The 24938-nt window shown below is 42.4% G+C and overlaps 1 protein-coding gene across 1 annotated transcript; it reads left to right on the top strand.

The window, feature by feature from the left end:
* Positions 1-23820: 23820 nt before the first annotated feature.
* On the top strand, positions 23821-24606 carry LOC311187522 (centromere protein V-like protein 3; the record flags this gene model as incomplete). The annotated part of the gene is made up of 1 exon (XM_084258916.1): positions 23821-24606. The coding sequence occupies one exon, from the start codon at positions 23821-23823 to the stop codon at positions 24604-24606; it is 786 nt and encodes a 261-aa protein (XP_084115042.1).
* Positions 24607-24938: the final 332 nt, after the last annotated feature.

Genomic DNA, 24938 nt, shown 5'->3' with positions numbered 1-24938 from the left:
TGTTAATTCAACCATTTTTGGTGGATTCTTTGGAGTTTCCACATCAATAATTATATTCTCTGCAAATAAAAATTCATCTTACTTCAGTATTACCAATCCAAACACCTTTCATTTCCTTTTGTTTGTTTTCTTATTAAACAAGCTGGGAGTGCTTTGTGTGCTTTGGTGACTCTGACTGACAGCAGACACGTCTTTGGGGGAAAGCTTCTGGTCTCTTATTCTGTAAGTAAGTATTATGTTACCTGTAGGTTTTCCATAGGTCTTCTCTACCAGGGTGGGGAAGCTCCCCCCTATTCCTAGTTTGCTAGAGTTTTTACAAGAATGGTGCTGAAATTTATCAAATGTTTTCTGCACCAGTTAGTATGATCCCATGATTTTTCTTCTTTAACCTGCTGATGTGGCGAATTATACTGAACCAGCCTTGCATGCCTGAAAGAATCCCCATCCGGTCAGAGTGTATAGTTCTTCATGTGCATTGTTGGATGCAATTTGCTAATCCATTGTTCAGGGGTTTTGTGTCAATGCTCATAGCTTGTAGTTTTCTTTTCCTGCAATGTCTTTTTTTCTTACTGTTTGGTAATGCTGACCTCAAAAAACCAGGTAGGAAATATGCCCGCTGATTCTATATTCTGGAAGAGATAGTGGGGAATTGGTATTTCACCCTTAAATGTTTGTTCAGAATTCACCAGGGGAAAAGTCTGGGCCCAGTGCATAAATACACAGCCGTCCAGGTCATCTGTTTTCCCACGTGGCTTCCAGTAGATGGTGTCTTTCAAGGAGTGGCGTTATTCATCCCATGCACTGAATTTGCCAGTCTACAGCTGACAATCATGCCTCCTTTTTGTTCTTTCAGTGTCCGGGAGACCAGTAGTGATGTCCCTGTCTTTCAAGTCTGATATCGGTACATTGTTTCTTCTCTCCCCTTTTGCTTGGCCTGACAGAGGTTTGCCTCTTTCCTGGATGGTGTCAAAGAACCAGCTTTGGGCATCTTTATTTTCCCACTATGGGTGGTCTCCTGCTATCAGTTTTGTTGGTTTCTGCTCTCGATTTGTGTTATATATTTTTGCCTGCTTTCTTTAGACTTGAATTGGCCTTTCCTGCCTTCCCAAGGTGAACCCTCAAGTCACTGACCTTAGCTCTTTCTTCCTTTCCAATACATGAAGTTTTGTTATACCTTCCATTTCCCTGTAAGCAGTGCTACTGCTGAAGGACAAAAATTGGGATGACTTTTTCCTTCAGTTCAAAGTGTCTTCCAGTCTCTCTGGAGTCTTCTGCGTTCATCCATGTGTTGATCAGAAGTGCTTCAGGCTAATTTCCAAGCATGTGCTGATTATTCCTCAATTTTTCTGCTCTAGATTTCGAATTTAATACAATTTTGATGAGAACTTCCTTGTTCACGACTTGTATTCCTCTGTATTTACAGAGGAATGTTCTACGTCCTCCCCAACAGGGTCTATCTCTGGTACTGTTCCTCTGAACTTGGGAGCCTGAAGGTTTTGCTCTTACCAGGTCGAGTGTTCCATAAACGTCAAGTAGATTGAGTTGCCAGAAAATGCCACTCAGTTCACCGATGGATATCTTTTCTGATAGGCTGCCCGCCTGACACACCAGCTACTGACAGAGGGGTGCGGAAACCTCCCGCTGCTGCCCAGGACTGCGGTGTTTCTCTCTGAGCTTCTGTCAGGCTCTGCCGCAGGTGTGTTGGTGCTCTGCTGCTAGACACACACACAGGGGATTGTTGCATCCTCTTGGAGAATAAACCCCTTCATCACTATGTAAGGCCCGTCTTTGTCCCGGGCAGTTTTCCTTGTCCGGTTGTCTGCTGTGACTACAGCTACTGCTTCTTTCCTTCGCTTAGTGTTTGCGTGCTCAGCCTGTCTCCATTCCCATTACTCCTCAGCCATCTGAGTCTTTGTGTTGAATGTGAGGCGCTTGTGGACGACAGAGTTAGTTGGGTCTTTTTTCTGGCCATTCTGAAAATCAGTCTGTACTGGGTGCACTGAGACCATTCTCACTTAATGTGATTATTGCTACAACTGGACTAATAGCAACCATATTCACACCTGTTTTCTATTCACTGCATTCGTTCTTTGTTTCCTCTCGCCCCTCTATTTCTGCCTCCTCTGCTTTTAATTTGTCCTTTTTTTTATTTTTTTTAATAAATTTTATTGTTATATTCCCCATACAATTGCAGCCCCCCCATTCTGACCCCAATCCCTCCCCTCCTGCCCCCGCCCCCCTAAAAGTGTCTCTGGTTCATAGTTTTTTGTTGATTTTGATTTTCACTTTCTTATAGTTATTCATTTTCCTGGTCCCTTATTTAAGTTTTCTAGATTCCTGCTATGAGTGAGACCATCCGGTATTTTTCTTTTTCTTTTTGGCTTATTTCGCTGAGCATGATCCCTTCCAGCGCCATCCATGTTGCTGCAAATTGCATGTGTTTATCTTTTTTGAATGCTGAGTAATATTCCATGGTATATATGTACCACATCTTCTTGATCCAGTCATCTATTTTTGGGCATTTGGGCTGTCTCCAAAGCTTAGCTATTGTAAACAGTGCTGCTATAAACATAGGGGTGCAGGTGTTCTTTGGAATTGATGTTTCTGTGTCCTTTGGGTAAATACCTAGGAGTGGAATTGCTGGATCATATGGAAGCTCTATGTTTAGTAGGTCCAGAAATCTCCACACAGCTTTCCACAGTGGTTGGACCAGTTTGCACTCCCACCAACAGTGCAGAAGAGTTCCTTTTTCTCCACACCCTCGCCAACATTTGTTGTTGCTAGTTTTTTTAATATGTGCCATTCTCACTGGTGTAAGATGGTATCTCATGGTAGTTTTGATTTGCATTTCCCTGATGACAAGTGATGTTGAACATTTTTTCATATGCCTGTTGGCCATTTGCATTTCCTCTTCAGAGAAGTTTCTTTTTAGCTCTTCTGCCCATTTTTTCACTGGATTATTTTCTTTGTTGTTGTTGAGTCTCATCAGCTCTTTGCAGATTTTTGTGATCAGTCCTTTATCATTAGTGTTGGGTGCAAAAATGTTCTCCCAGTTGGTGGGGTTTCTCTTTGTTTTTGTTATTGTCTCTTTTGCTGTGCAGAAGCTCTTTCATTTGATGTAGTCCCAGCTGTTTATCTTTGCCTTCACTATCACTGCTTTGGGTGATGTGTCTGTAAAGATGTCTTTGATGTGCAAATCACGTAGTGTTTCGCCTATATTTCCTTCTATATATTTTATGGTTTCAGGTCTTATGTCTAGTTCTTTAATCCATTTTGAGTTGATTTTTGTGTATGGTGTGAGGTAGTGGTCAAGCTTCATTCTTTTGCATGTAGCGACCCAGTTTTCCCAGCACCATTTATTGAACAAACTTTCTTTGCTCCAATGCATAGTCTTTGCTCCTTTGTCAAAGATTAGTTGACCATAAATCTGTGGGTTTATTTCTGGATTTTCTATTCGATTCCATTGGTCTGTATGTCTGTTCTTTTTCCAATACCATGCAGTTTTGATGATTATGGCTTTGTAGTATAGTTTGAAGTCTGGGAGTGTGATGCCTCCATTCCCTTCTTTTTTTTTTTTTCAGGAGAGCTTTGGCTATTCGGGGTTTTTTGTGATTCCATATGAATTTCATCAATAATTGTTCTATTTCTTTGAAGAATGACATCGAAATTTTGATTGGAATAGCATTGAATCTGTATATTGCTTTTGGAAGGATGGCCATTTTAATAATGTTTATTCTTTCAATCCAAGAGCAGGGGATGTCTCTCCATTTCTTTGTGTCTTCTTCTATTTCTTTTAACAGTGTTTTATAGTTTTCTTTGTATAGGTCCTTTACCTCTTTTGTTAGATTTATTCCCAAATATTTGATTTTTTTTGTTTCAATAACAAAAGGGATGGTTTTTTTTTTATTTCTTCTTCTTCAGATTTATTGTTTGTGTATAGGAAGGCTACTGACTTTTGCGTGTTGATTTTGTATCCTGCCACTTTACTGAACTGATTGATGAGTTGAATTAACTTTTCTGTGGAGTTTTTGGGGTTCTCTATGTATAATATCATATCGTCTGCAAATAGTGATAGTTTGACTTCTTCTTTTCCTATTTGGATTCCTTGGATGTCTTTCCCTTGTTTTATTGCCCTGGCTAGGACTTCCAGTATTATATTGAAAAGCAGTGGTGAGAGTGGACATCCTTGTCTTGTTCCAGATCTTAATGGAATTGCTTTCAGCTTTTCACCATTGAGAATGATACTGGCTGTTGGCTTCTCATAGATGGCCTTTATGATGTTGAGGTATGTTCCTTGTATCCCAAGAATTTCAAGGGCTTTTATCATGAATGGGTGTTGCACTTTGTCGAAAGCTTTCTCAGCATCTATTGATATTATCATATGGTTTTTATATTTCTTTTTGTTGATGTGTTGGATAACGTTGATTGATTTTCGGATGTTAAACCATCCTTGTGTCCCTGGAATGAATCCTACTTGGTCGTGGTGAATTATCTTATGGATACATTGTTGGATTCTGATGGCTAAAATTTTATTGAGGATTTTTGCATCAGTGTTCATTAGGGAGATTGGCCTGTAGTTTTCTTTTTTTGTGTTGTCCTTGTTCGGTTTTGGTATTAGTGTAATGTTGGCTTCATAGAACGTGTTTGGTATTGTCCCTTCCTTCTCAATTTTTTGGAAGAGTTTGTGAAGGATAGGCACTAATTCGTCTCTGAATGTTTGGTAGAATTCATTTGTAAATCCATCAGGTCCTGGGCTTTTGTTTTTGGGGAGGTTTTTGATTACCATTTCAATTTCGCTAATTGTAATTGGTCTGTTTAGGTGTTCTATTTCTTCTTTATCTAGCTTTGGGTGATTGTAGAGTTGTAGGAATTTGTCCATCTCCTCTAGATTGTTAAACTTGTTTCCATATAACTGTTCATAGTAGTTACTGATTATTCTTTTGATTTCTGCTGTGTCCGTTGTGATTTCTCCTCTTTCATTGATGATCCTGTTTATTTGTGCTTTCTCCCTTTTTTCCTTTGTGAGCCTGGCTAGGGGTTTGTCTATTTTATTGATTTTTTCTAAGAACCAACTCTTGGTTTCATTGATCTTTTGGATTGTTTTTTTAGTTTCAATTTCATTTATTTCTGCTTTGGTTTTTATTATTTCTTTTCTTCTACTGGTTTTGGGGTTTTTTTGTTGTTCTTTTTCTAGATCTTTGAGCTTCGAGATTAGGTTGTTTCTTTGAGTTCTTTCTTGTTTCTTGATGTGAGCTTCTATTGCTATATATTTTCCTCTTATTACTGCTTTTGCTGCATCCCATACATTTAGGATATTGGTGTCCTCCTTGTCATTCAATTCAAAAAAATTTTTAATTTCTTCTTTGATCTCCTCATTAGTCCAGTGGTCTTCCAGTAGTGTGGTTTTTAATCTCCATGAGGTAGGAAAGTTCCTTGTCTTCTTTTTATGGTTTATTTCTAGTTTGATGCCTTCATGGTCAGAAAAGATGTTTGATATGATTTCAATCTTGGTGTATCTGTTGATGTTTGTCTTGTGCCCCAGTATGTGATCGATCCTGGAGAATGATCCGTGTGCGCTTGAGAAAAATGTGTACTCCGTTTTTTTGGGGTTTAGTGTTCTATAGATGTATGTTAAGCCCAATTGCTCTAGATCCTTATTTAGAGCTTTGGTTTCTTTACTTATTTTTTGTCTTGTTGGTCTATCCATTGTTGATAGTGGTGTGTTGAAGTCTCCCACTACGTATGTGTTTTCTCTGATGTCTGTTTTCAGAGAGGACAACAGTTGTCTGATATATTTTGGTGCTCCTTCGTTTGGTGAGTATATGTTAATGAGTGTTATTTCTTCTTGAAGTATTGTCCCATTGATCATAATGTAGTTACCATTGGGGTCTCTTTTTATCTTTTTGAGTTTGAAATCTGTTTTATCTGATATAAGTATAGCTGTTCCTGCTTTCTTTTTTGGTCCATTTGCTTGTAGGATTGTTTTCCATCCTTTAACTTTGAGCCTATTTTTATCTTTTGTAGCTAAATGTGTTTCCTGGAGACAGCAAAAGGTTGGGTTTTGTTTCTTAATCCAGGCTGCAACTCTGTGTCTTTTTATTGAAGAGTTTAGTCCATTTACATTTAGAGTTAATATTGATATGTTAACATTTGTATTTGCCATTGTGTTTGTCTTTCCCATGATTTTATTTATTTATTCTTTTAATAACTTTTTTTTTTGGCCTTCTTTCATTGTTATTCGTCCCTCTGAGGTTCTGGCTTTAGGACTCCTTGTAGTATTTTTTGGAGTGGGGGTTTAGTTGCAATGAAATTCCGGAGTTTCTGTTTGTCTGGGAAGGTCCTTATTCTTTCTTCAAAGAGGAAGGAGAGCTTTGCGGGATAGAGTATTCTTGGTTGGCATCTGTTTTCTTGGAGTCTGTTGACTATGTCCCTCCACTCTCTCCTTGCCCGTAGTGTTTCTTCGGAGAAGTCTGATGTCAGCCTGATTGGCTTTCCTTTGAATGTTATCTGTTTCTTCCCTCTTGCCAGCTTCATTATTTTTTCCTTGTCCTGGATTCTTGGGAGCTTTACTATTATGTGTCTTGCTGTATTTTTCCTTTCGTCGTGGAAGTTTGGTGTTCTTCTTGCTTCTTGTATATCAATTTTCAGCTCCTTCTTCACATTTGGGAAGTTCTCTTCAATTATCTCTTTGAATATTTTCTCTGTTCCTACTTCTCTCTCCTCTCCTTCTGGGATTCCTATAACTCTTATATTTCCTTTCCTCATGGAGTCAGATAGTTCCCGAAGTCTTTCTTCATTCTTTTTCCTTCGTACTTCACTTTCCTTTTCTGTTTTGGTTCTTTTTATTTCTGTGTCTTCAAGAGTACTTATTCGTTCTTCCATTTCATCAATTCTGCTTTCATTGCTTTTCCCAGAATTCTTTAGTTCTTCCATTAATTCTTTGATCTCCTGCATTTCTTTTACTTCCCTCTTTAGGGACTCAATTTCATTCTTCTGATCGTTGATTATTTTTCCCTTATCATTGTTTTCCTTTATGACTTCTGTCAGTTTTTTAATCACGGCAATTTTAAATTCTCTTTCTGGAAGGCTCAGAACTTCTTCCAAGTTACTGTCGTTGCAATCTGGGGGCTGTTTTTCTTTTTGTGGTGTACTTTTTCTCTGGAGAGTTGCTAGGTTGTGTGTGGTTCTTTTCCTCCCTACTGTCTGTTTTCTAATTTGCCGTATGCGTTGGGACACTGTGTTGTTGGGACTGGCCGGCATCTTGGGTGGGCTTCTCTGCTCCTCTCTGGTTCCTCCAGGAGTCATCGGGCGGCCGGGGCTGTGTGCTGGTCCTGGTCTCCTCCTGGGGGGCGGGGCTCGCTTTAATGGCGCCTGGAGCTCACCTCCGTGGCGGATCCTGCAGGGTTCTCCACAGCTCCGGTTCACGGGGTGTGGTGGCTGAAATAGTTCCTTTCCACTCACAGTCCCGCTTGCTGTGTCCTTTGTTCTTGTTGGCCATTTTGGTTTGTTGTTTCCCTCCTCTCTGCCGGTCGGAGAGTGCCGCCTCTGTGGGTGGGGGAGGGGAGCAGGGTTCTGCACTTTCCTCCCTTCTAGTCCTCTTTTATGGCCACTTTCTTCTTCAGGTAGTTTGCTGGAGTCACCCGTTTATCTTCCGTGTCCCAGTTCTCACTGGGACCTGCCGCTTTTCCTCCCTATTAACTTTTTTTAATGGGAGATCTTACTGGCAGCGTCTCCTCACCGCCATGTTGCTCCGCCCCTCCAATAATTTGTCCTGTTTTATACGATTCCCTTACCCCCAGTCTTAGCGTGTCACCTCTGCCACTTTGAAATCCTCTTTAGTGACTGTCCTAGAGTTGGCAGCTTACACTTTTACTACGCCGAGTCCACCTTTAAATACCACTACACAGCTACGCATATGGGGCAGAGTATTCACAATCCTCCCTCCCACTTGGTGACACTCCTGTCATTCATTTCTCCTGCCCATGTGCTATGACCACCCCATACACTGGCACTAGTCTGATTAGAAAACAGTGACCTTTTAGATCACACGAGAATAAGAACCATAAAACATGTCCTATGACCCCCGCGGCATACTTCACTGACTCTCTTCCTTTCTCCGGGTAGACTCAGTTTCTGACTCATAGTGCTTTCCGACTGCCTGAAGAACATCTCTTAGCAATTCTTTCTTACAAGGTCTGTTTTTCCTGCTGATTGACAGGCACTATTTTAGCCTGAGAAAATCTTTATTTCTTGTTTGCTTTTGAAAGGTAATTTTTTTAAAGATTTATTTATTTATTTATACAAGCACTGGGTACAGTCAGAAGCGCGGGAGGGTGAGAGGATTCACCAGAGCCAGAGCGGGGAACAGAACAGGCAGACTGACAAAATACACTGCCAAGGGGAGCAGCGGGTGCAGCAGGAAAGGTCTGTCGCGCCATGTGGGACCCTCGCCGGCAGCCAGGGATCGAACCGGCGCTGCAGACGCTGCGGGCAGCTTTGCAGCACAGCGCTCAACCACTGCACCACCAGGGGAGGCCCTGAAAGATAATTTTGCTGGAAATGGAATTTCAAGGAGGTGGTCGTTGTTTTCAATGGATGCTTTCAATAGTTCCCTTTACCATCTTCTTTGCATGGGTTCTGATGACCAGTTGGCCGTAATTCTTATCCACGACCGCTACAGATGTTTTTATCCACTTATCCATTGTTCAACACTTACTCGCAGTCTTTAGGCTCACACAGTTAGAATTTAATAAATATGACCAGGTAAGGGTGTATGTGGGTGGGGGGCGGAGGTGCACATGCACGCGTGCGTGTGTGTCTAGTATATATGCTTTTTGGTATTTGCAGAGATTCCCAACTCTGAGGTTACTCGTCTGCCATTAACTTTGCCAATTCTCAGCCCTTATTGCCTTCAATAGCCTTCTTCTCTGCTCTACCTTCTTTCTCGTGAAGATGTCAAACTTCTCCCTACCTCCCATAGGAGCAACTGCAATCACATTTGTTCCTGTTTCTCCTCTTTGCATTTCAATTTGGAAGGTGTAGTCACCCATGAACTATCTTCACATCCACTGATTCTTTTCTGGGTTGTACTGGAGCTACTCATGATCTCCTCACATGCTGCTGTGTTTTCATTTTCTAGTATTGCCTTTTAATTCTTTCTTACAATTTCCATCTCGCTGCTGACATGCCATCTGCTTCTACATTTTGTCTATTTTTTCCATTAGAGTCTTTAACATACTAATTCCTGTTATTTTAAATTCCCTGTTTGACATCTCTGTCATGTGGGGGATGGGTTCTGATGCTTGCTTTGTCTCTTCATGCTCTGTTTTTACTAGATTTCTGGCATGCTAAGATATTTTGTTTTGGTCAAAAGCCATTTGATCTTTTGGATAATAGGACCTGATGTAAATAGGCATTTTGGTGTGAATTTTTGCATTAGTATCAATATAAGTAAGTGTTAATATGATGTGTGTAAATTCCAATATAAGCCTATCATTACTGAATATCGTGGTAAGCACCAGGAGAAGCAGATAAAAGTGAACTTAGGGGCCTCCCTGGTGGCGCAAGTGGTTAAGCACCACACTATGAAGCAATCCGCAGCCTCTGCAGCATGAGTTCAATCCCCAGCCAGCCAGGGAGAAACCCACATACCTTGCAGACCTCTTCTGTCTCCTCTGCTGTTCCCCTCAGCAGTGTATTTCAGTCAGTCTGCCTGTTCTTTTCCCCACTCTGTCTCTGGTGAGTCCTCTCACCCCCTGCATCTCTGGCCTGTATACCAACTCTTGTATGCATAAATAAATATCTTAAAAAAAAACTGGAACTTAGTGGTCTGGGTGAGTCAGAGACTGCTTTACAAAGAGTGGCCAGTGGCATGTTAAAGTGAGAGAAAATATCTGTTTTAGGAATTGCATGTATGTTGTGAGTGGTATCTTTTGTCTTATTGAAATTACCTTTAGAATATCCATGTGCTCTTCTATGTAAAATCTCTTTGCACTATTTCTAGAATAAATGCATAACCTATTTAATTTTCTCAAACCATATATGTATACATATATATGTAATATATATATGATATTAAAGGTTAAAAAAGTGATATTAGCGCTGGATCAATTACTGGATTCAAAATATACTCACATCCTCCCCGCATACACCCACACATACTCCCAGGCTTCACAACACCCCTGCCCCTCCCACTATACCACACACTCTTCCACTTTGCTCCCCGAGACCATTAAGTTCACTGTTTTATCTGCTTCTCCTGGTGCTTACCACGATATTCAGTAATGATAGGCTTATATTGATACTTACTGTGGCATACTCATGAATGGTCATTGATGAGACTTCTGATTTCAGATCAAACATATAATGAGGCTGGAAATCATTAACCCATACTCCAAAACAAGAAAAATACTGGACAATGTAATCAAAATATGTTTTGGCTTATCAGAGAATTGAGGTGGAAGGGCAAACCCCCAAGATTTTGAGAGGCACTTGAATCCAGAGTGTCAAAACTGAGATCTGTTTTCCTGGATCAGAATCCTTTGCAGTCAGAAACTGACAAGGACATGTAAATGGTAAATAGGAGGCTTGAGGCTAAGTATGGACTAGCAGAAGAGTGAGAATCTCTTCACTCCCCTCCCTTCCACAGCACTGGAATTTCTTGGTATTTACCCAGGCTCCCCTATCCTTCCTGTGTCACTTAAGAAACAAGATAGTCAGTAGAGTTCTAGTCTTCCAGAAAATCATTTGGGAATACTGTATCCAGGGAGAGGACTGAGGGCATGGGGAGAATGTAATGCAGCTGCAGAAATACTTGTGAAGTTGGCAGCACACACACACACACACACGCATGAATGAGATCTACTAGTGAAGCTATGGAATGTTCGACCTCCCACAATCTTACTGCCACGGGAGTGGGGTACAGGGAAAGGACAGCGGGTTGTCGCTGAAAGTCAGGCACAAATACAGATTTACTATTAGCAGGAGTGCTTAGGAAAGCCCAAATTCAAGACAGGGGATAATAGCAAGCACACCAGAGGGTTTGGGAGCCTCTGGTACTGACAGCTACAGCAAACATGAAACAGCCAAATTCCTGCTAGAATTCACACCAAAATGCCTATTTACATCAGGTCCTATTATCCAAAAGATCAAATGGCTTTTGACCAAAACAAAATATCTTAGCATGCCAGAAATCTAGTAAAAACAGAGCATGAAGAGACAAAGCAAGCATCAGAACCCATCCCCCACATGACAGAGATGTCAAACAGGGAATTTAAAATAACAGGAATTAGTATGTTAAAGACTCTAATGGAAAAAATAGACAAAATGTAGAAGCAGATGGCATGTCAGCAGCGAGATGGAAATTGTAAGAAAGAATTAAAAGGCAATACTAGAAAATGAAAACACAGCAGCATGTGAGGAGATCATGAGTAGCTCCAGTACAACCCAGAAAAGAATCAGTGGATGTGAAGATAGTTCATGGGTGACTACACCTTCCAAATTGAAATGCAAAGAGGAGAAACAGGAACAAATGTGATTGCAGTTGCTCCTATGGGAGGTAGGGAGAAGTTTGACATCTTCACGAGAAAGAAGGTAGAGCAGAGAAGAAGGCTATTGAAGGCAATAAGGGCTGAGAATTGGCAAAGTTAATGGCAGACGAGTAACCTCAGAGTTGGGAATCTCTGCAAATACCAAAAAGCATATATACTAGACACACACGCACGCGTGCATGTGCACCTCCGCCCCCCACCCACATACACCCTTACCTGGTCATATTTATTAAATTCTAACTGTGTGAGCCTAAAGACTGCGAGTAAGTGTTGAACAATGGATAAGTGGATAAAAACATCTGTAGCGGTCGTGGATAAGAATTACGGCCAACTGGTCATCAGAACCCATGCAAAGAAGATGGTAAAGGGAACTATTGAAAGCATCCATTGAAAACAACGACCACCTCCTTGAAATTCCATTTCCAGCAAAATTATCTTTCAGGGCCTCCCCTGGTGGTGCAGTGGTTGAGCGCTGTGCTGCAAAGCTGCCCGCAGCGTCTGCAGCGCCGGTTCGATCCCTGGCTGCCGGCGAGGGTCCCACATGGCGCGACAGACCTTTCCTGCTGCACCCGCTGCTCCCCTTGGCAGTGTATTTTGTCAGTCTGCCTGTTCTGTTCCCCGCTCTGGCTCTGGTGAATCCTCTCACCCTCCCGCGCTTCTGACTGTACCCAGTGCTTGTATAAATAAATAAATAAATCTTTAAAAAAATTACCTTTCAAAAGCAAACAAGAAATAAAGATTTTCTCAGGCTAAAATAGTGCCTGTCAATCAGCAGGAAAAACAGACCTTGTAAGAAAGAATTGCTAAGAGATGTTCTTCAGGCAGTCGGAAAGCACTATGAGTCAGAAACTGAGTCTACCCGGAGAAAGGAAGAGAGTCAGTGAAGTATGCCGCGGGGGTCATAGGACATGTTTTATGGTTCTTATTCTCGTGTGATCTAAAAGGTCACTGTTTTCTAATCAGACTAGTGCCAGTGTATGGGGTGGTCATAGCACATGGGCAGGAGAAATGAATGACAGGAGTGTCACCAAGTGGGAGGGAGGATTGTGAATACTCTGCCCCATATGCGTAGCTGTGTAGTGGTATTTAAAGGTGGACTCGGCGTAGTAAAAGTGTAAGCTGCCAACTCTAGGACAGTCACTAAAGAGGATTTCAAAGTGGCAGAGGTGACACGCTAAGACTGGGGGTAAGGGAATCGTATAAAACAGGACAAATTATTGGAGGGGCGGAGCAACATGGCGGTGAGGAGACGCTGCCAGTAAGATCTCCCATTAAAAAAAGTTAATAGGGAGGAAAAGCGGCAGGTCCCAGTGAGAACTGGGACACGGAAGATAAACGGGTGACTCCAGCAAACTACCTGAAGAAGAAAGTGGCCATAAAAGAGGACTAGAAGGGAGGAAAGTGCAGAACCCTGCTCCCCTCCCCCACCCACAGAGGCGGCACTCTCCGACCGGCAGAGAGGAGGGAAACAACAAACCAAAATGGCCAACAAGAACAAAGGACACAGCAAGCGGGACTGTGAGTGGAAAGGAACTATTTCAGCCACCACACCCCGTGAACCGGAGCTGTGGAGAACCCTGCAGGATCCGCCACGGAGGTGAGCTCCAGGCGCCATTAAAGCGAGCCCCGCCCCCCAGGAGGAGACCAGGACCAGCACACAGCCCCGGCCGCCCGATGACTCCTGGAGGAACCAGAGAGGAGCAGAGAAGCCCACCCAAGATGCCGGCCAGTCCCAACAACACAGTGTCCCAACGCATACGGCAAATTAGAAAACAGACAGTAGGGAGGAAAAGAACCACACACAACCTAGCAACTCTCCAGAGAAAAAGTACACCACAAAAAGAAAAACAGCCCCCAGATTGCAACGACAGTAACTTGGAAGAAGTTCTGAGCCTTCCAGAAAGAGAATTTAAAATTGCCGTGATTAAAAAACTGACAGAAGTCATAAAGGAAAACAATGATAAGGGAAAAATAATCAACGATCAGAAGAATGAAATTGAGTCCCTAAAGAGGGAAGTAAAAGAAATGCAGGAGATCAAAGAATTAATGGAAGAACTAAAGAATTCTGGGAAAAGCAATGAAAGCAGAATTGATGAAATGGAAGAACGAATAAGTACTCTTGAAGACACAGAAATAAAAAGAACCAAAACAGAAAAGGAAAGTGAAGTACGAAGGAAAAAGAATGAAGAAAGACTTCGGGAACTATCTGACTCCATGAGGAAAGGAAATATAAGAGTTATAGGAATCCCAGAAGGAGAGGAGAGAGAAGTAGGAACAGAGAAAATATTCAAAGAGATAATTGAAGAGAACTTCCCAAATGTGAAGAAGGAGCTGAAAATTGATATACAAGAAGCAAGAAGAACACCAAACTTCCACGACGAAAGGAAAAATACAGCAAGACACATAATAGTAAAGCTCCCAAGAATCCAGGACAAGGAAAAAATAATGAAGCTGGCAAGAGGGAAGAAACAGATAACATTCAAAGGAAAGCCAATCAGGCTGACATCAGACTTCTCCGAAGAAACACTACGGGCAAGGAGAGAGTGGAGGGACATAGTCAACAGACTCCAAGAAAACAGATGCCAACCAAGAATACTCTATCCCGCAAAGCTCTCCTTCCTCTTTGAAGAAAGAATAAGGACCTTCCCAGACAAACAGAAACTCCGGAATTTCATTGCAACTAAACCCCCACTCCAAAAAATACTACAAGGAGTCCTAAAGCCAGAACCTCAGAGGGACGAATAACAATGAAAGAAGGCCAAAAAAAAAAGTTATTAAAAGAATAAATAAATAAAATCATGGGAAAGACAAACACAATGGCAAATACAAATGTTAACATATCAATATTAACTCTAAATGTAAATGGACTAAACTCTTCAATAAAAAGACACAGAGTTGCAGCCTGGATTAAGAAACAAAACCCAACCTTTTGCTGTCTCCAGGAAACACATTTAGCTACAAAAGATAAAAATAGGCTCAAAGTTAAAGGATGGAAAACAATCCTACAAGCAAATGGACCAAAAAAGAAAGCAGGAACAGCTATACTTATATCAGATAAAACAGATTTCAAACTCAAAAAGATAAAAAGAGACCCCAATGGTAACTACATTATGATCAATGGGACAATACTTCAAGAAGAAATAACACTCATTAACATATACTCACCAAACGAAGGAGCACCAAAATATATCAGACAACTGTTGTCCTCTCTGAAAACAGACATCAGAGAAAACACATACGTAGTGGGAGACTTCAACACACCACTATCAACAATGGATAGACCAACAAGACAAAAAATAAGTAAAGAAACCAAAGCTCTAAATAAGGATCTAGAGCAATTGGGCTTAACAGACATCTATAGAACACTAAACCCCAAAAAAACGGAGTACACATTTTTCTCAAGCGCACACGGATCATTCTCCAGGATCGATCACATACTGGGGCACAAGACAAACATCAACAGATACACCAAGATTGAAATCATATCAAACATCTTTTCTGACCATGAAGGCATCAAACTAGAAATAAACCATAAAAAGAAGACAAGGAACTTTCCTACCTCATGGAGATTAAAAACCACACTACTGGAAGACCACTGGACTAATGAGGAGATCAAAGAAGAAATTAAAAATTTTTTTGAATTGAATGACAAGGAGGACACCAATATCCTAAATGTATGGGATGCAGCAAAAGCAGTAATAAGAGGAAAATATATAGCAATAGAAGCTCACATCAAGAAACAAGAAAGAACTCAAAGAAACAACCTAATCTCGAAGCTCAAAGATCTAGAAAAAGAACAACAAAAAAACCCCAAAACCAGTAGAAGAAAAGAAATAATAAAAACCAAAGCAGAAATAAATGAAATTGAAACTAAAAAAACAATCCAAAAGATCAATGAAACCAAGAGTTGGTTCTTAGAAAAAATCAATAAAATAGACAAACCCCTAGCCAGGCTCACAAAGGAAAAAAGGGAGAAAGCACAAATAAACAGGATCATCAATGAAAGAGGAGAAATCACAACGGACACAGCAGAAATCAAAAGAATAATCAGTAACTACTATGAACAGTTATATGGAAACAAGTTTAACAATCTAGAGGAGATGGACAAATTCCTACAACTCTACAATCACCCAAAGCTAGATAAAGAAGAAATAGAACACCTAAACAGACCAATTACAATTAGCGAAATTGAAATGGTAATCAAAAACCTCCCCAAAAACAAAAGCCCAGGACCTGATGGATTTACAAATGAATTCTACCAAACATTCAGAGACGAATTAGTGCCTATCCTTCACAAACTCTTCCAAAAAATTGAGAAGGAAGGGACAATACCAAACACGTTCTATGAAGCCAACATTACACTAATACCAAAACCGAACAAGGACAACACAAAAAAAGAAAACTACAGGCCAATCTCCCTAATGAACACTGATGCAAAAATCCTCAATAAAATTTTAGCCATCAGAATCCAACAATGTATCCATAAGATAATTCACCACGACCAAGTAGGATTCATTCCAGGGACACAAGGATGGTTTAACATCCGAAAATCAATCAACGTTATCCAACACATCAACAAAAAGAAATATAAAAACCATATGATAATATCAATAGATGCTGAGAAAGCTTTCGACAAAGTGCAACACCCATTCATGATAAAAGCCCTTGAAATTCTTGGGATACAAGGAACATACCTCAACATCATAAAGGCCATCTATGAGAAGCCAACAGCCAGTATCATTCTCAATGGTGAAAAGCTGAAAGCAATTCCATTAAGATCTGGAACAAGACAAGGATGTCCACTCTCACCACTGCTTTTCAATATAATACTGGAAGTCCTAGCCAGGGCAATAAAACAAGGGAAAGACATCCAAGGAATCCAAATAGGAAAAGAAGAAGTCAAACTATCACTATTTGCAGACGATATGATATTATACATAGAGAACCCCAAAAACTCCACAGAAAAGTTAATTCAACTCATCAATCAGTTCAGTAAAGTGGCAGGATACAAAATCAACACGCAAAAGTCAGTAGCCTTCCTATACACAAACAATAAATCTGAAGAAGAAGAAATAAAAAAAAAACCATCCCTTTTGTTATTGAAACAAAAAAAATCAAATATTTGGGAATAAATCTAACAAAAGAGGTAAAGGACCTATACAAAGAAAACTATAAAACACTGTTAAAAGAAATAGAAGAAGACACAAAGAAATGGAGAGACATCCCCTGCTCTTGGATTGAAAGAATAAACATTATTAAAATGGCCATCCTTCCAAAAGCAATATACAGATTCAATGCTATTCCAATCAAAATTTCGATGTCATTCTTCAAAGAAATAGAACAATTATTGATGAAATTCATATGGAATCACAAAAAACCCCGAATAGCCAAAGCTCTCCTGAAAAAAAAAAAAAGAAGGGAATGGAGGCATCACACTCCCAGACTTCAAACTATACTACAAAGCCATAATCATCAAAACTGCATGGTATTGGAAAAAGAACAGACATACAGACCAATGGAATCGAATAGAAAATCCAGAAATAAACCCACAGATTTATGGTCAACTAATCTTTGACAAAGGAGCAAAGACTATGCATTGGAGCAAAGAAAGTTTGTTCAATAAATGGTGCTGGGAAAACTGGGTCGCTACATGCAAAAGAATGAAGCTTGACCACTACCTCACACCATACACAAAAATCAACTCAAAATGGATTAAAGAACTAGACATAAGACCTGAAACCATAAAATATATAGAAGGAAATATAGGCGAAACACTACGTGATTTGCACATCAAAGACATCTTTACAGACACATCACCCAAAGCAGTGATAGTGAAGGCAAAGATAAACAGCTGGGACTACATCAAATGAAAGAGCTTCTGCACAGCAAAAGAGACAATAACAAAAACAAAGAGAAACCCCACCAACTGGGAGAACATTTTTGCACCCAACACTAATGATAAAGGACTGATCACAAAAATCTGCAAAGAGCTGATGAGACTCAACAACAACAAAGAAAATAATCCAGTGAAAAAATGGGCAGAAGAGCTAAAAAGAAACTTCTCTGAAGAGGAAATGCAAATGGCCAACAGGCATATGAAAAAATGTTCAACATCACTTGTCATCAGGGAAATGCAAATCAAAACTACCATGAGATACCATCTTACACCAGTGAGAATGGCACATATTAAAAAAACTAGCAACAACAAATGTTGGCGAGGGTGTGGAGAAAAAGGAACTCTTCTGCACTGTTGGTGGGAGTGCAAACTGGTCCAACCACTGTGGAAAGCTGTGTGGAGATTTCTGGACCTACTAAACATAGAGCTTCCATATGATCCAGCAATTCCACTCCTAGGTATTTACCCAAAGGACACAGAAACATCAATTCCAAAGAACACCTGCACCCCTATGTTTATAGCAGCACTGTTTACAATAGCTAAGCTTTGGAGACAGCCCAAATGCCCAAAAATAGATGACTGGATCAAGAAGATGTGGTACATATATACCATGGAATATTACTCAGCATTCAAAAAAGATAAACACATGCAATTTGCAGCAACATGGATGGCGCTGGAAGGGATCATGCTCAGCGAAATAAGCCAAAAAGAAAAAGAAAAATACCGGATGGTCTCACTCATAGCAGGAATCTAGAAAACTTAAATAAGGGACCAGGAAAATGAATAACTATAAGAAAGTGAAAATCAAAATCAACAAAAAACTATGAACCAGAGACACTTTTAGGGGGGCGGGGGCAGGAGGGGAGGGATTGGGGTCAGAATGGGGGGGCTGCAATTGTATGGGGAATATAACAATAAAATTTATTAAAAAAAATAAAAAAAAGGACAAATTAAAAGCAGAGGAGGCAGAAATAGAGGGGCGAGAGGAAACAAAGAACGAATGCAGTGAATAGAAAACAGGTGTGAATATGGTTGCTATTAGTCCAGTTGTAGCAATAATCACATTAAGTGAGAATGGTCTCAGTGCACCCAGTACAGACTGATTTTCAGAATGGCCAGAAAAAAGACCCAACTAACTCTGTCGTCCACAAGCGCCTCACATTCAACACAAAGACTCAGATGGCTGAGGAGTAATGGGAATGGAGACAGGCTGAGCACGCAAACACTAAGCGAAGGAAAGAAGCAGTAGCTGTAGTCACAGCAGACAACCGGACAAGGAAAACTGCCCGGGACAAAGACGGGCCTTACATAGTGATGAAGGGGTTTATTCTCCAAGAGGATGCAACAATCCCCTGTGTGTGTGTCTAGCAGCAGAGCACCAACACACCTGCGGCAGAGCCTGACAGAAGCTCAGAGAGAAACACCGCAGTCCTGGGCAGCAGCGGGAGGTTTCCGCACCCCTCTGTCAGTAGCTGGTGTGTCAGGCGGGCAGCCTATCAGAAAAGATATCCATCGGTGAACTGAGTGGCATTTTCTGGCAACTCAATCTACTTGACGTTTATGGAACACTCGACCTGGTAAGAGCAAAACCTTCAGGCTCCCAAGTTCAGAGGAACAGTACCAGAGATAGACCCTGTTGGGGAGGACGTAGAACATTCCTCTGTAAATACAGAGGAATACAAGTCGTGAACAAGGAAGTTCTCATCAAAATTGTATTAAATTCGAAATCTAGAGCAGAAAAATTGAGGAATAATCAGCACATGCTTGGAAATTAGCCTGAAGCACTTCTGATCAACACATGGATGAACGCAGAAGACTCCAGAGAGACTGGAAGACACTTTGAACTGAAGGAAAAAGTCATCCCAATTTTTGTCCTTCAGCAGTAGCACTGCTTACAGGGAAATGGAAGGTATAACAAAACTTCATGTATTGGAAAGGAAGAAAGAGCTAAGGTCAGTGACTTGAGGGTTCACCTTGGGAAGGCAGGAAAGGCCAATTCAAGTCTAAAGAAAGCAGGCAAAAATATATAACACAAATCGAGAGCAGAAACCAACAAAACTGATAGCAGGAGACCACCCATAGTGGGAAAATAAAGATGCCCAAAGCTGGTTCTTTGACACCATCCAGGAAAGAGGCAAACCTCTGTCAGGCCAAGCAAAAGGGGAGAGAAGAAACAATGTACCGATATCAGACTTGAAAGACAGGGACATCACTACTGGTCTCCCGGACACTGAAAGAACAAAAAGGAGGCATGATTGTCAGCTGTAGACTGGCAAATTCAGTGCATGGGATGAATAACGCCACTCCTTGAAAGACACCATCTACTGGAAGCCACGTGGGAAAACAGATGACCTGGACGGCTGTGTATTTATGCACTGGGCCCAGACTTTTCCCCTGGTGAATTCTGAACAAACATTTAAGGGTGAAATACCAATTCCCCACTATCTCTTCCAGAATATAGAATCAGCGGGCATATTTCCTACCTGGTTTTTTGAGGTCAGCATTACCAAACAGTAAGAAAAAAAGACATTGCAGGAAAAGAAAACTACAAGCTATGAGCATTGACACAAAACCCCTGAACAATGGATTAGCAAATTGCATCCAACAATGCACATGAAGAACTATACACTCTGACCGGATGGGGATTCTTTCAGGCATGCAAGGCTGGTTCAGTGTAATTCGCCACATCAGCAGGTTAAAGAAGAAAAATCATGGGATCATACTAACTGGTGCAGAAAACATTTGATAAATTTCAGCACCATTCTTGTAAAAACTCTAGCAAACTAGGAATAGGGGGGAGCTTCCCCACCCTGGTAGAGAAGACCTATGGAAAACCTACAGGTAACATAATACTTACTTACAGAATAAGAGACCAGAAGCTTTCCCCCAAAGACGTGTCTGCTGTCAGTCAGAGTCACCAAAGCACACAAAGCACTCCCAGCTTGTTTAATAAGAAAACAAACAAAAGGAAATGAAAGGTGTTTGGATTGGTAATACTGAAGTAAGATGAATTTTTATTTGCAGAGAATATAATTATTGATGTGGAAACTCCAAAGAATCCACCAAAAATGGTTGAATTAACAAAGGAATTTTGAAGACCACAGGTGACAAGGTCAGCGTACACAAAGACAATGTCTTACCTATATATGAGCTGTGAACAATTAGAATCTGGCCATTAAAGGAAACTGCCTTTTACAATGGCGACCCTGTGTTTGAAGGATCAAGCCATGGATATAACCGACATGCACAGGATCCGTTTGTGGAAAACAAAACCACAAGCCGTGAGGAAAGAAATCAAAGAAACGCAAACTACAAGAAGAGCTATTTTTTTTTATGCATGGGCTGGAAGACTGGTAATTGTGACAATTTAGATTCTTCCCAGGCTTAGCTACAGAAACAACAGGATACCAATCAAAAGTCACAGCAAGCTCTTTGTACCTATCGACCTACTGACGGGAAACTCTATGTTGAGAACCAGAGGCTCTAGAAGAGACAAATCAATTCTGTAAACGAAGAACAACGTTACTGGACTCATACTGTCTGGTCTCAAGACTTCCTAGAAGCTGCAGTAATCAAGAGTGTGTGGCCTTGGCCAAGAATCACCCTGAGTGCAGGTCAGGGGGTCAGAGTGGGAAGCCCCGTGAGAGACCCACACAAATGTCACTCAACTGAACTTTGACAAAGGCACAAGCACACTTTGAGGAGAAAGGATTGCCTGTTCCACACATCTTGCTGCACTAATTTGGTGCCCAAGTGCAAAAAACAACTTCACCTACACTTTCTCAATCGTTACATCAATGTGGACCCAAATCCTGCATGTTAAATTCCAAATTTGAAACAGCTGCTGGAAGAAACATTGCAGAAAATCAACATGACTGTCTGCCGAGGAGCTTTTAGACAGAACACTGGAATCCGTGCAAGAGACAAAGCTAAGCTGGACTTGTGAAAAATAAAAGCTTGTGCTCCAAGAGACTGTTTAAAAGTGAGACAAGCCCGAGTCCGGAAAAAGATATTTGTAGAACACAGGTCTGACGGTGGGCTTGTATCCAAACATGAAAAGAAACGATAAAGCTCAAAGCTTAATAAACAATAACCCAGTTTTAAAATGGGCAAAGGATCGGAACATACACCTCAGTCGATGAAGATCTAGAAAGGGCAAATGAGCATGGGAAAGGTTGCCTGCTTGGCGTTTGGGAACGGCATATGGAAATAACAATGGGATAACACTGCACCTTCGTAAATGCCTAACATCCAAAAACCTGACAAAACCTACTGCTGGCGAGCACACAGGGCGAGAGCAACAGTCACTCATTTAAGGCCTGAATTCTTAAACGGACAGCAGCTTGGGAAGAGAGTTTGAGAGGTTCTTATCAAAGTTAAACAGAGGCCTACTGTTCTGTGATGCAGTAACTGTGCTATTAAGTATTTGACCTACTGCCTTAAAGAGTTATGTCCTTGCAGAATTAGGAAGAGAAACTTGATTCAAAGGAGCATTGCAAGGAAATGGGGGTGGGGCGAAGCGGGAGGCTAGGGAGGGGTGCTCTTGCAATAGAACACCCTACCATAAGAGCAGCAAGCATCTGGGGAGTTAGACAAAATGGTCCCTTCTTTTATATGGGGGATTCAAAGACCCCAGAGTGGGGGGATGGAAGGAAAGGGTAGCGTGAACAGCTAGAGAATCACAGCTGTGTCAGCCTAGGCTAGGACAGCCTGCTCTCAGGAGGGTGGTGTGCTGGCTCAGGCTGAGGGCGGGTCAAAGCTCAGAAACCTAGAGGAGAGAGAGAACCTTAAGCAGAGTTTGAGTAACAGGTAATTTTGCTCCAGTGGTTCGGTGGACACGGTAGGTCAGCTAATTGTTTATGAGGTGAGCAATGGGCGCTTGGATGGACTGTACCTGGTTTTTGTTGGATAAACAAGCCCCCATGGTGAATGCTATCTAAGCAGATGGGGAAGCCAAGCTCCTTGCAGTGGTTAGTTTCCTGGAATACGACATTTGGGCAGATCTCTTTCTAGGATCACAAGTGTGGGTAACGTTCAACATTGTGAGTCCACACAAAATCCTGCACACCAACGTATATAGCGCTCTTTTTGATAATCACAAAAAATGGGAAGCCAAGATGTGCCCCGATATGTGAATGAATAAAGGATCCATGGTGCATCCGCTGAATGGAACACTATTTGGTGATAGAAAGGAATGAGCTTTCAAGCCATGGAGAGATATGGATCTGTTTTATATTCATATTGTTAAGTGACATTAACCAGTCTCATAAAACTGTGTATGTTGCAATCCAATCATAAGATACTGGAAATTATGAAAATTGAAACACTGCAGTGATTATAGTACTTCCTAGATTGTCAGTATTGTGTACTTGGATATTTAAAGCACAGGTATATTTTAGGGCTTTGAAAATGTGTCATACTTTGGGTGTGTCAAAATCCATAGGGATTTACAGTAGGAACTATGGAACTATGGAACCAAAAAATCACAATTGAGTGCAGTATGTAACAAAAGGCATTAATCAGAGTTCATCATAAAAAGTCCACTGATGAAATTTTACAAAGCAAAATACTCAAAAAATGTTTAAAAAACCAGTGCAGTTTCCACTGCGTTGAAGGTAAGACACACAGTAAGTCAAAAAAGAACAGCTGAATTATCAATAGATACAGTGTAACTAGAAGGAAAGAAATTGGAAACCTGCATACATAAATGCTAGCTTATCAATAAGTACCATAATGTAAACATACTAAATATATGAACTAGAAGCAGACTTTCCTAGTGTAACACACACAGGTAACTCTACAATGTTTACGTGAAAAATCACTTCAATTTCAATGATAGGCTAATTAAATATAAAAGGTTGGAAAGCATATCTTGCATACATTAATTAAAAAGCAAGATAATTAATTAATTACATAGACCTCATCGCCAAGAAAATAGTGGATGTCAAAACAAATCATAAAATAGAAGATTCAATCCCCCAGGAGGAAATCTTTTCTACTTCCTTTAACAACGTGTGTGTTTTATTCTTGTCGCAGAGCCCTCAGTTCTTGTGTCTGTCAGAGCAAATGACATGCTATTTTGCTTATTGTGTTCATGGATAAGTGAAGCTAATAAACTGCAAGAGCTTTGGAAAGCCTGATCCATCTCCACATTCTCAGAACACAACACAGAGTCTGTGTCTGGCGGATTACATAGTCATTAACTGCCTTATGAATGAATTTCAGGCCAGTAAAGGCTATTTTGATAGGGTCAAGGAAAGGGTCCCTTTACATCACATTCAACAAGTGGCCAATCCGGGCCAAAGCAAAGAGTCTGCTTAGTAACTTGCTAGGAAACAGGGGCGGTGGGCACACGCTTGGCAGGCTGCGGGCGCCATGGGCAGAGTGAGGAGAGGCGCGAACGCTGAGCCGCGTGGGCGCCTGCAGCCCGGGGGTCCTGCAGCAGCCGTCCGCGCAGCCGTCCGGGTCGGGGGCGGCCGGCGCCCACCCGTGCGAGTCCGGATGAGGAGCCACGCAGCGGGGAGGCGGCCGGGCGCCCGCAGGGACTCGACCCGGCTGCGGCGCAAGCGCTGGTGGCGGCGGGCCCGGGCGGCCGGCTGCAGAGATCCGCTGGCGCCCGCGAAGCCGCCGGCGGCCGCCCAGTCCCCCAGCGAGATGGACCTGGGCGCGCAGCGCGAGCGCTGGGAGACGTTCAGGAAGCGGCGGGGCCTCAGCTGCGAGGGCGCCGCCAAGTTCCTGCTGGACACCTTCGAGTACCCGGGGCTGGTGCACCACACCGGGGGCTGCCACTGCGGCGCCGTGCGCTTCGCCGTCTGGGCGCCCGCGGACCTGCGCGTGGTGGATTGCAGCTGCCGCCTGTGCAGGAAGAAGCAGCACCGGCACTTCCTCGTTCCGGCCGCGCGCTTCACGCTCCTGCTGGGCGCAGACAGCCTGGTGTCCTACCGCTGCCACACGCACCCGGCGCTGCACAGCTTCTGCAGCAGGTGCGGGGTGCAGAGTTTCCACGCATCGGTGTCCGAGCCTGGCGTCTACGGCGTCGCCCCGCACTGCCTGGACCCAGGCACGGTGCGCAGCGTGGTCATCGAGGAGGGGGACGGCGGCGACTGGGGCGAGGAAGCCGCCAAGGAGCACGAGACCCTCCCGAGCGCGACCGGCCAGTGAGCTCCGCCTCTCCTCCCGAAGAGGCCCGGGGACCCGGGGCGCCCGCGCGCCCGCAACGCGGCCCGGCCCGCCGGCCCGCCGGCCCGCCGGCCCGCGAGAGACCCCCCCCCCAGTGCTTGTGTAATGCCTCCCCGAAAGTCGCCTGCTCTGGACTGCTGCTGAACCTGTGCTGTCCCCGCGCTCCCGCCCCGCCCCGCCCCGCCCCTCCCGGGGCTTGTGGCTGGACTTGCTGCCGGTGGAGCAGACAAGCCCGCAGACCAGAGATCCTGAGCGCGCGCCTGTCTGTGTCCAGGCTGACCTTCCAGTCCAATAAACAAGCAGGGCCGCTCCTT

This window comes from Talpa europaea, assembly GCF_964194135.1.
Source record: "Talpa europaea genome assembly, chromosome: X".
Taxonomy (NCBI): Eukaryota; Metazoa; Chordata; class Mammalia; order Eulipotyphla; family Talpidae; genus Talpa; species Talpa europaea.
This window is presented reverse-complemented; position numbering and strand designations above follow the sequence as displayed.